This window comes from Balaenoptera ricei, chromosome 13 (assembly GCF_028023285.1).
Source record: "Balaenoptera ricei isolate mBalRic1 chromosome 13, mBalRic1.hap2, whole genome shotgun sequence".
Lineage (NCBI taxonomy): Eukaryota > Metazoa > Chordata > Mammalia > Artiodactyla > Balaenopteridae > Balaenoptera > Balaenoptera ricei.
The window spans coordinates 72905989-72918710 of record NC_082651.1 but is presented as its reverse complement, the minus strand read 5'-3'; the positions used below and the strand labels follow the sequence as shown (position 1 = coordinate 72918710).

The following is a 12722-nucleotide window of genomic DNA, read 5'->3' as shown; positions in this document are numbered from 1 at the left end:
AATTCTAACTAAAAACTGTGTGATAGATAACAGTGTGAGACAAAATATCTCTGAAATATGCATGGCTCTTTGACGGGGTTAATTTGATTGAGATTTGTACCTTCTTTAATGGCATCATACTCCTGGCACTCACCATCCAACCAAGCTAGAGGTAATCTCTGATGCTTACGTTTCCCTAAATCCTCACATCCAATTAGTTGCCAGCTCCTCTTGGTTCTGTCCCCTCCCATTGTTCAGGCCCTCTTAGCCTCTCGGACTTCTGACCTTTCAAATATAGTCTTTTCTTGCTCCAACCCAGTCTAAACACTTTCAAAGTATAGGTTGGATCACACTCCTGCCTAAAAAAAAAAACTTTGTCACCTTTGGAGGTTGCTGGGATGCCACTTCATTCTAAAAATTAATAAATATTTATCCCATCTGTCCCATTCAACTTTAGGGAAAGTTCTTCATAGAAGAATCACAGATGACAAATGCGAGAGGTTTGATAGACTCCGAAAATCACATTTTGCAACCCCTAATGAAATAATGGATCCAGGCAATAATCATCAATGGCTGCTAACACCATTAGGTGAAAGACTGACAAGGAAGATTGATAGTAGTAGATGACACCACCACAAACCACTGACCAAACTTAAAATCACCGAAAGCAGAACAACCAGACATGCTCCTCCTGGAGTGAAGCAAAAGAAGGTATATAGTATCACCTAGGGAGTATTCTCAGAAAAAAATTTCAGAACAGAATCAAATCAAGTTTCTAGATCTAACTAGACACCATGGGGATACCATCAGCCAAATCCTAAGTGAGGGAAATTCTGTAGGATATATGACCTATTCCTTCCTCAAATAAATGGCAAGAGGAAAGAAATTAAAAACGAGGTGAATGTTATAGAGTAAAAGAGACATACCAACTAAATGAAATGTTGGATCCTGATTTAAACTATAGAAAGACATTTTTGAGATAGGAAAACTCAATACAGGCTGATTATTACATGATAGTTAAGAAAACCTTATTAATTTTGTTGAGTGACAATGATATCGTGGTTTGGTTAAAATTTAAAAGATCTAATCTGTTAGAAATACATCTTTAAGTATTTACAAGTGAAATGATACAATGCCTGATATTTAAAATCCTCCAGCAAAAGACATTTTTTAAAAGGAAGGGGTAAATGAAACAGGTAAGACAGAATATTGATAGCTGTTGAAGCTGGGTAATGAGTACATAGAGTTTCATTATTCTAGTCTCTGCTTTTGTGTATGTTTTAACATAAAAACATTAAAAATATGAATAATATTGAAATTATTCCATATTCATAATGAAAAAGTTAGCATGCCAAGAACCTCAAGTTATGCTGAACTTGAAGTGGGAAATAGATGCTATGAGTTTCTCTCTCAGGTAGGTACACTGGATGATGGAATCTGGGAAAAGCTTGCTTTTAGACTCCTAAACATTTCATACATACGTGTGCATGTACGTATATATGTGTGTATACACGTGTATGTACACGCAAGTCTGACTTCATAGACACGCAACCTGTGTGGTTGCGTAAGGCCCCATGTTAATTTTTGAACAAAGGGCCTCACATTTTCATTTTGCACTGGGTCCCACAAATTATATAGCTGGCCATACACACAAACACACACTTATATATGTATATGTGTATTTATACTAAATATACCTAACACAAATAACATACATGCTCTGAGTATGTTACATATATATGTACTTATGTTAAATATGTGCACATTTAATAAAAAATATATGTGTGGTTAGTAATACAAATTTCCTAGAAGTTCTGTTTCTAGTGAAGCAGCTAGGTCACAACAGCTCTTCAAAATCTCTGCATGTATGTATGTTTTAATTACCAAATAAGGTCCCTGGCCTTTGCCCCTCTCCTCCTCTGATAAGAGGGTACTTTTTTTTTTTTAATTTATTTAATTTTGGCTGTGTTGGGTCTTTGTTGCTGTGTGCAGGCTTTTTCTAGTTGCAGCGAGGGGGGGCTACTCTTTATTGCGGTGCGTGGGCTTCTCATTGTGGTGGCTTCTCTTGTTGAGGAGCATGGGCTCTAGGTGCGTGGGCTTCAGTAGTTGTGGCACGTGGGCTCAGTAGTTGTGGCTCACAGGCTCTAGAGCACAGGCTCAGTAGTTGTGGTGCACGGGCTTACTTGCTCCACGGCATGTGGGATCTTCCCAGACCAGGGCTTGAACCCGTGTCCCCTGCATTGGCAGGTGGATTCTTAACCACTGTGCCACCAGGGAAGCCTGAGGATACTTTTTATTTACTATAGTTTTGAGGCTGAGAAAATATATACTCAAATAAATAAAAGTGTCAAGGGATGCTTTATTTACTTCATAGTAGTAGAAATATTAAAGTGAGAGAAGGATATATATAAAGTATTCAATCACTATGTTGTACACTTGAAACTAATATAATATTGCAAATCAACTATACTTAAATTTAAAATATGAAAGAAGGTAAAAATAAGGCCACATTCACACTAATTTGCCACATTCATTGGTTTTTCTTTTGAGTTTAGCCTTATTCATCAAATTCAGATAATATCAGTTTCTTAAAAAAGATCTCTCTCCACCCAGAAAAATTTCAAACCTACAGAAAATCTCCAAGAATAATACAAGAAACACTTCTATATTGTCCACCTAGATTTACCAATTTTTCAATTGTTAACATTTTGCCACATTTCCTCTCTCTCTCTCTTTCTATATATATATGTACACATTGATTTTTGCTGAACATTTGGAAGTTGCATATGTCATGCCACTTCACCCCTAAGTATTTCTGCATGCATTGCCTAGGAATAAGACATTTTCCGGCATGACCATAATATCATTATCACATTTAAGAAAATTATCAATTATTCTATAATGTCATTTAATATGCAGTTTATATTCAAATGTTCTCAACTACCTGAAAAATGTCTTTTATAGCTATTTTCTGGGTTTTTCTTTGTTTTTATATCAAGTATACAGTCAAGATTCAAGCATTGCATTTGGTCATTGCATTTGGTCATTATATGTCTCTAGTCTCTTTGTATTTAGAAGAATTCCCCTACTTTTTTTTTTTTTCATGATACTGACTTTTTGAGAAATCCAAGTTAATTACCTTATCGAATGACTTCTTTCAGGATTTGTCTAATCATTTCCTCATGATTAAATTCCAGTTAAACACTTTGGGCAAGAAAACTAAATAGGTGATAGTGTATAATTCTTACATCACATCAGGAGCATCATGATATTAGGTTCTTCCACTTTCGGTGATGCTAAATTTAATTACTTTATTATTGTGGTGACAAGATCTTTCCATTTTAAAGATACATTTTCCCCTTTGTAATATCATCTGTGGGACTATATTTAAATCCTTTTGAGGCTCCTGTTTCCCAACGCCTTTTCAACCCAACCAATAAGTTTAGTATCCATTGATGAACCTTGCCTTAATCAAATACTGCATGGGAGTTGAAGACCATATTAAATGCTTTTAGTAACACTTTTTAGAAATTGCTATAAGCCTTCACAAAAGTATTATCTATTACTATGATTTTTCTGCTAAGCCTAAATTTGGCTCATTTTAAAAATTGTAAAATTATACGACAATTCTAGAATGGTAGCTGGATGCTATAAAGCTTAAAGTTACCCTCAGGTTCTTCCAAGATACAGCTCATATTATTTTCCGGCATTCCCTACAGCAATTCAGGGAAACAAACTAGTATACCCAATGTTCCTCAAATCTATCTTTTCCAGAACGCATGCCATGCCCCTTGCCCATACTGCCCAAATGTTCTCCTCTCTATTCATCTAAATCCTTCACATACTTGGAAGTCTCACTGGAGTGTCACTTCTAAGCCCTGTGCCATGGTTCCTCAGCATAGAATGATCTCGCCCCTCCAGACTGATTGTTTTCTATGCTCAGCTACTGTCTTACAGCATAGTTATCATCTCTTTAAAGTGTCTGTTATAATAGGTACAAAATGTATTTAAGAGAAATAGAATAATTATGCAGTAAACACTAGTGGACTCAACAGCCAGTGTAAGAAAAGAAAGTTAACTGTTACCTCGGAAGTCTGTTTCTCCAATCACATCACTCCCATCCCTCCTCAGAGACAATCACTATCAGAATCTAATAATAGTTCTCAATCCTTTTCTCCCCTTTATTGTTTTACCACATTTGTTTGAATACCTAAGCACACATTTCACTTAGCATGTTCTTGAACTTTATACAGTGTTTTCTGCAATCTGCTTTGTTTGCTTAATATTATGTTCCTGAGAGATGTGGCATGTTAGTGCATTTAGCTGTAATTCCTTCATTTTCACTATAGAACACTATATAGTATTCCAGTGTGTGAATACAATTTATGTATCCATTCTTCTTCTGGTGCACATTAGCGTTGTTTCCTGTTCCTTTGACTATAATAAACGGCATTTCTATGAACATTCCTGTGCACATGTATGTAGCAATGGAATTGATGGCTTTTCAGGAATGGCAATATACATTTAACTTTGCTAGATGATACCAAATTGCTTTCCAAAGTGATTATACTTATCTTTTCATGGTTACCATATTTCTCCAGCTGGATTGTTAGCTATTTTGGACAGAGATAGATCTTATATCTTTTTGGCCTAGAAACAGTAGGCATTTAATAAATAGTCATTCATTAATTGATTCACTAATTGGTATTAAAAAGAAAATTTGAGGGATTTTTTCCCCCATCTTCATAATAAGGAGATGAGCGAGGGGAAGGCAAATGTAAGAATGTTTTTGAAGTAAGAAAAAATGCAAACCTTTCTGCAAATGTGGCAAAAAATTAAGAGAGAAAGGAAAATAGAAGATAAATACCGTTAATATTCCCAAGCAGACTTTAGATAGTTATAGGAAAATGGAGTATCAGAAGAAGGATACTTTTTAATTATCTAACATGTATTTCGTTTCTTTTTCTCTGTAATATTATTCCACTCCTTCAAAGTCTTCAGTATTTCCAATGTGTTAGGTCGTTTCTTGGGATCATTTGAGAGTAATTTCTGTAGAAGATTTTTCTGTAATGATAGTAAGAGTCAATACTAGGAAATAAAACATTGCAATAAATAAAATTCCGATTATTTGTAAGTGCTTACTTCTTTGTTGTCAAATACATCTGAGAAGATGCCATCCCTTAGATCTTCAAAAAACTAAAAATTAAACATATATATTCATTAGGAAATTATTCACTTTGGAGAAAAAAACAAACTTAGGAAGCACTAAAGCTGGAGATACCCTAAATCTGGGATATTTCTAGATCTTTGGAAAATCTCTTTAGCCAAGAAGCAAGCAGGAATCCTCTCCTCCACCCACCCCATGTTATAACCATCCTGAACATTACAGCATGCTGAAGTGTTAAGAGCACCATATGAATTATCTCCCTTCATCCTTTTTGGAACCCCATGCAATAGGTATTTTCATTATCCCTGTTTTACAGACAAGGCTGTCGAATCCAGGTGAGTCCCTTTTACTGAGCTTCAGACTAGGATATCCAGTTGCCTGCAGGCTTCAGTGGCTCCCTGCTGCCTCCACAAGAAAGTCCATATTCTTGCCTTAATTTAGCCCCAATATATCTTTCCAGTACCATCAACCATTATTTCCTTGACTTATATACTCCAATAAAAATGACACCGGCCAGCTATTCCCAAACACACTTTTCACATTCCTGTCTCCACATGGCCTTCTTTCCAATTTGGACTATGAGAAGTCAACCAGTCCCTCAGAGCTCAATTTAAATGTCTCCATGAAACCTAAATCCGTACAGCTGGCAAGAACTCCCTCCTAGCTGTTTCCATTAGACTTCATGCCTTCTCCTAAAACATTTACAGCATTGTCTTATGTTACCTTTCCTCCTAGAATATAAGCTCCTTGAGGACAAGGCTTATTTATTTTCATAGCCCTTGGAGCACATAGCACAGGGTCTTATGCAAAGCAGGCAATCAAAACAATTTTACAGAGTGACTCAATTAGGAAGAAACAGCTACAGTTTTATGAGATGTACACACCTTCCAAAGAAGACCAAAGTTTTTGGTCTTTAACAAAAAGTATTGGTTGCCCAAACATGAAAGGGATAAAAATTCATATTTCATTTGCAGTCAGCACTAATATGCTCCAGCCCATCCTCACGTGAAGGCAATAACTGTCTGCAGCAGCACTTTGGACATGACGGCCAATAATATTTGTTGCTTAATTCTTTCTGTGAGATTATTTACCTTCACTGTTTCTGACAAAGTGGAACATATGTGAAGAAGTTCTGCAAGAATTAGCCCCAAAGCAAAGATGTCCACTTCATTTCCATAGTCTTTCACAGAAGAAATCTGAAGAAACCAAAGTATATTTACATTTGTGACTCATCTGATATAAACATCCATGCCTTCTAAAGCCAAAAAAGTTAACTGACCAAAATGTATCACACAACAATGTATGTTTATTAGCAAGATGTGTGGAGTCTGACTGCCCAGGTTCAAATCTCTGTCACTAAATAGTTGAATCACCATCAATGTGGGAATAATCTCAACCATAAAATGGAGATAACAGTAGTTTTAACCTCATAGTTTAACTGCGGGGTTAGATGAGACGAGCAGGTGAAGCAGTTAAAATTGTGCCCAGTAAATCAGCTGTATGCAAATGTTCATAGCAGATTTATTCATAATATTCCACAACTGGAAGCAATCCAAATGTCCATCAACAGAAGAATGGATGAACAAATTGCAGTATATTCATACAACAGAATAGTATTCAGGGCTTCCCTGGTGGCGCAGTGGTTGAGAATCTGCCTGCCAATGCAGGGGACATGGGTTCGAGCCCTGGTCTGGGAGGATCCCACATGCCGCAGAGCAACTGGGCCCGTGAGCCACAATTACTGAGCCTGCGCGTCTGGAGCCTGTGCTCCGCAACAAGAGAGGCCGCGATGGTGAGAGGCCCACGCACCGCGATGAAGAGTGGCCCCCGCTCACCGCAACTAGAGAAAGCCCTCCCACAGAAACGAAGACCCAACACAGCCATAAATAAATAGATAAATAAATAAATAAACCCAAAACTTAAAAAAAAAAAAAGAATAGTATTCAGCCACAAAAAAGAATAATCTGCTGATATGAGCAACAACTAGAGGTTCTCCAACAGACGTTACTTTGAGTGAAATAATCAAATACAAAAGAGAACATACTATATGATTCCATTCTTATGAAGCTCAAGAACAGGGAAAACTAATCTATGGTGATAGAAATCAGAGCATTGGTTGCCTCTGGGCAGTGGAGAGGAGTGACTGACTGGAAAGGGGTCTAAGGGAATACTCTAGGGTGAGGAAAATGTTCTACATTTTCATAGGCTTGTAGGTTTCACAGGTCTATGCCTTTGTCAAAACTAAAAAAAAATGTGCATTTAAGATCTGTGCATTTTATGGTGTATAAATTATTCCTCATTAAAATGTGACAATATAGGATGCAGGAGATATTTAAGAGAGTGGGAGTTAAAAGGGAGCTGTTAGTCCCCTACTGTCTTCTACCTTCACACTTTGCAAAAAACTTGCTATGTTTTTATGCTGAATGGTCCCCAAGGGACGAGGTGTGTTCCTTCTTCATTCTAGACTCTCAAACCATCAGAGGGCTCAGTGTGTTTTTTCTTAGATGACAAAATAGTAGGGGTATTTTGAAAGATATATTACCTTTCAGTAAAAAATCATCTTTAAAGGGCATTTATAAAAAAAAAAAAAAAGATAGGACAAACAACCCCAAAAGATGAAAATAGACAGTAAGCAATCAACCAAAAAAACAAACAAAACAAAACAAAAAAAACTCACCTACTAGAGTAATGAGTCTATATATAAGCCAAACATTCATGAATTGATAGCTGTACAACCATATTCATAGCAGCAATACAGAGATACTCAAAGTAGCTAAAAGGTAGAAGCAACCCTAATATCCATCGATGCGACAGATTAACATAATGTGATATATCCATACAATGGAATATTATTCAGCCTTAAAAAGGAAGGAAATTCTGACATACGCTACAACATAGATGAATCCTGAGGATATTATGCCGAGTGAAATAAGTTAGTCACAAAAGGACCAACACTGTGTGATTCCACTTATACGAGGTCCTTAGAGTAGCCAAATTCATAGAGAAAGTAGAATGGTGGTTGCCAGGGGCTGGGGGAAGAGGGGAATGGAGAGCTATTCAATGGGTCCAGAGTTTCAGTTTGGCAAGATGAAAAGTTGTGGATGGATGGTGGTAATGGTAGCACAACAGTGTGAATGTACTTGATGCCACTGAACTGTACACTTAAAACTGGTACAGATGGTAAATTTTATGTTATGTGTATTTTACCACAATTAAAAATAAATATATTTTAAAAATCAACAGCCTCACTAATAACCAATAAGATACAAGGAGTCCCATTTTAATAGCAAAACACGATACATATCCAGGGAAAAGCTTTAAAAATATGAGCAATCTTCATAAAGAAAAGACAAATTTTCATTGAATATTTTCATTGAAGAATATAAAAGTGGCCTTGAGGTAGAATATATTATTGCTCCCAATTGTGCACTGGCCTCCCAGAGACAGCATGACACTTCCCCACCATGTGTTTGTCTTGAGCTGGCCAATTTGCTCTGGGCAATGACTTTTAGTGATGTATGCCACTGAGGAGCAGAATCTTAAAAGCTATCAAAAGGTTCTGACGCTGCTTTCTGCAGTGAGGACAGCAATACCCAGATAGGGTTCTTCCTTCAGCCTGGGTTCTAGAATGAAGGAGACACGTGGGGCAAAACTGGGCCAAGACTGCAGCCATCACACCACGTGAGCAAGAAATAAACCTTTGGTGTTGTGTATGCCACTAGGAAATCAGTGTCATTTGTTACCATAGCATAGCCTGGCAAAAACTGACTGAAGAGGATTTGAATAATTGGGAGGAATATACCAATTTCTTGGAGACTTCTTGGAGAAGAAGTCTCACATATATAAAGATGTCAATTCCCCTCAATTGAATCCTTAAATATAATGCAATTGCTATCAAAACATCAACACCCAGTTGTGGAACATGACAAACTGATTCTGCAGTTTATTTGGAATAGTAAATGTGAACACGAAGAACATTTTTTTCTTCCAGTTTCACTGAGATGTAATTGACCTACAGTACTGTATAAGCTTAAGGTAGAACATTTTTTAATTGAAGAATAATGTCCTGATATCTATCAGGACATCATATAATGCTATAATAATTTTATAATGCTAAAATATAAAACATTTTATAATGCTATAATAATTAAACAGGATGATATTAAAGAGGAAAAACATTAAATAAATCAACTGGACAGAATAGAGTCCAGAAACAGATCCATAAGTGTGTGGGAATTTCATATATGATAAAATAGCATATTTATATTGTGTTAAATATATATATAAAATTTACCATTTTAACCATTTCCATTTGTACAATTTAGTGGCATTAAGTGCCTTCACAATGTTGCATAATCATCACCACTATCTATCTCCAGAAATTTTTTCATCATCCCAAACAGAAAATGTACCCATTAAACAACAACTTCCCATTCCTCTCTCCCCTCAACCCCTGGTAACCTCTGTTCTACTTTTTGTCTCTACAAATTTTCCATAAAAGAATATTTTAGATCATTAACTATTTGATACATGGTGATGGGGCAGTTTCATACCCACATGGGGAAAATCAAGTTATACTCCTTCATATATATACAAAAATTAATTCAACTAAAGTATCAATAAAAACACGAAATATTTTTATAATCTTGTGGTAGGAAGGACCTCCAAAATAAAAATGATTAACCCAGAAACCATAAAGAAAGTATTGAGGGACTTCCTTGGTGGCACAGTGGTTAAGAATCTGCCTGCCAATGCAGGGGACACAGGTTTGATCCCTGGTCCAGGAAGATCCCACATGCCGCGGAGCAACTAAGCCCGTGCGCCACAACTACTGAGCCCGTGTGTCACAACTACTGAATCCCGCGTGCCTAGAGCCCATGCTCCGCAACGAGAAGCCACCGCAATGAGAAGCCCGTGCACCGCAACGAAGAGTAGCCCCCGTTCACTGCAACTAGAGAAAGCCCGCGCGCAGCAACGAAGACCCAACGCAGCCAAAAAAAAAAAAAAAAAAGATCAAGCTACACCTCATTCATCTCAGTGACCAAAACTGCAGTCTGATAATTCCATAGTCTGACTGAGAGTGTGAGGGAGGAGGCAGCATTCTCGTACACATTAGTAGAACATACTAGAGTCACTTTTTTTGAATGACAATTTCACAGCATGTATCAACTTTTTTCTTTGAATTTTTGTATTTTATCTATTTTTTATACAGCAGGTTCTTATTAGTTATCTATTTTATACATATTAGTGCATACACGTCAATCCCAATCTCCCAATTCATCCCACCCACCGCCACTTTTCCCCCTTGGTGTCCATACTTTTGTTCTCTACATCGGTGTCTCTATTTCTGCCCTGCAAACCGGTTCATCTGTACCATTTTTCCAGGTTCCACATATATGCGTTAATAGTATGTATCAACTTTGAACTGCACCTGTCATTCTAGTCAACAATTTCACTTCAAAGAATCTATCATTGATTATCATCGAAATATTTGTTTTTAGACTCAAAGATGAGGAGGAAGACACATAACATGTCTATAAATGTAAAAAGTTGGAAACAACCTAAATAAATGCCCATCAATAAGGCAATAATTAAATGAGTTACGGTATATCTATACTTTGGCATACAATACACTTGTTAAAAATAATGTGTCAAATCTATTTGTACAGCTATGGAAAGATTATGATACACTGTTGAGTAAAAAAAAATTAAGTCACAAAATAACATTATAGTATCTTGTAAAATGTATTTATGTATGTTTTTATGTAAAAAGTCTCTGTAAATATATATTTGTATCTGTATATTTTTTATAACTCAAAGAAAATGATCTAAAAGGATAAACCACAAACTCTAGTGAGAAGAGTAGAAAGGAAGGGTAAGGAGAGTTTTCCATTTTTATTCTACTTACTTCTGTACTGTTTTAATTTTATGAGAGGTGCCTATTATTTTTATAGTTAAAAAAATGGAAGAGATAAAAATATATACCAACGGAAAGGAAGGGGACCTCACCTGTTCTGGGCTCATGTATCGCCTAGTTCCATGTTTACTTGTCCGTGCTTCATCATTTTTCAGGTATGTTACAAGTCCAAAGTCTCCAATCTTTATTTGGTTCATATCTACTAAAAATATATTACTTGGCTACAGAAAAAAAATTTCAACTTATAAGTACCAATTTGACAGACTTTTATCACACATCCAAATCATATTTAGTAACAGCTATTTTTACACTTACTTATAAGGCATTTACTCTTACATAGGTAAGCCCAAAACAGGAAATTTATTATTATCAGTCTTTAAAATGCTAGCTGAGGAAGTAAGGACTTCTTGGCTGAGAGCAGAGAAGGCTTGGGGCATAGCTGCCTTCAAATATCTGAAGATAAGTGGAAGGTGGATTCACTCTGCCTGGTCCCAGGGGACGGATCCAGGACTAGAGGATGAAAACAACCACAAGATTTGCCTTAATATATCCTGATATACTAATCGTGTGGTCCAAAGAATGGAAGTTAGAGAGTTCCCCATCCAACGAAGTACTCAAGACAGGGCTGGACGCCCACTTGGTGGAAACGTTGCAAATATGAGTCCAGGATTTGATGGGGATTGAAGTAGACACCCTTAAGATCCTTTCTAATTTTGAGATTCTCAGAATGAGTCCATTCCCAATAATGCTGCAGAATATCATATGCAGAATTTTCCCTGGGGGCTTCCTTTACGTCTATTTCTCCAGGCCTCTGACAACTTCTTCACAAACATAGCCCATCTTTTTTTTTTTTTTGGTAATATCTTTGAATTGATACAGCCACTATGGAGAACAGTATATGCAGGTTCCCCCTCTATCGTTGAAGGCATATCAAGTTAACTGGAAGCTGATGACTAGCACTGAAATATTTTTTTTCCACATAATTCTTTAGGCAGATTGAAAAAAAAAAAGGAATGGAAGAACCGAATGACAATTCCACAACTTTGTAGAAGGTATCGACCAATATTCTAAAGACCATGAAAACATGAAGGTTGTTGATGAGGAAATTAATATTTTGCCATTCTTGAGAAAGCTACTTTCAATGCAATGTTGGGCTATCCACACACACACACAGACTCAAGGAGACAACACTTAGGAGAGGGCCTAGTAAAGACACTGAAAGAGAAGAGACCGTAAGCCCAAGCAGGTTGAAAGAGCAGCTTCCAAGAACCAGTCTGAAAAGGCCCATGCAGAAATCAGCAGTTAGATTAGAACAATTAATGGTTAGATTGGAACCTACCGCCAGTAACATGGACGGAAAGCTGTAGACATGTGGGGATGTAGAGAGAAAATGTGCCTCTGCTGTATTCAAGTTACAGTGTAGGAAGATGTTGGGTTTCCAAGTACAACTGCTGGTCCCACACAAGGCTACAGCCTGGCTCTGAGAAATAGGAGGTTGCATTTACGAAACTGTCTAAATATATAAGCTGGATGGGACTGTCTAGTAAAAATATTAGATTGCTTGTTTATAGTTCATTAAAAAGAAAAAAAACCATGATGCCACATTTTGTCTAATCAGTTATGGTATGACTAGGCAAAATGTTGGATGGTAGAACATAA

At 36.7% G+C, this 12722-nt stretch overlaps 1 protein-coding gene across 2 annotated transcripts in view; it reads right to left on the bottom strand.

The window, feature by feature from the left end:
• The window catches only part of EIF2AK2 (eukaryotic translation initiation factor 2 alpha kinase 2), a 38919-nt gene that overhangs the window by 2361 nt on the left and 23836 nt on the right, over window positions 1–12722 (bottom strand). The window contains exons 13-16 of one of the 2 annotated variants that reach the window (XR_009506611.1): window positions 11156–11284; window positions 6238–6342; window positions 5122–5175; window positions 4847–5043 (exon numbers count right to left, since the gene is read on the bottom strand). Coding sequence is in view for 1 of the 2 variants with exons in the window: in XM_059943591.1 (XP_059799574.1) it covers window positions 4921–5043; window positions 5122–5175; window positions 6238–6342; window positions 11156–11284 (411 nt within the window). In the remaining variant the exon portion in view is untranslated. The remainder of the gene's footprint in view (window positions 1–4846; window positions 5044–5121; window positions 5176–6237; window positions 6343–11155; window positions 11285–12722) is intronic. The other variant, XM_059943591.1, reaches the window with a different exon arrangement.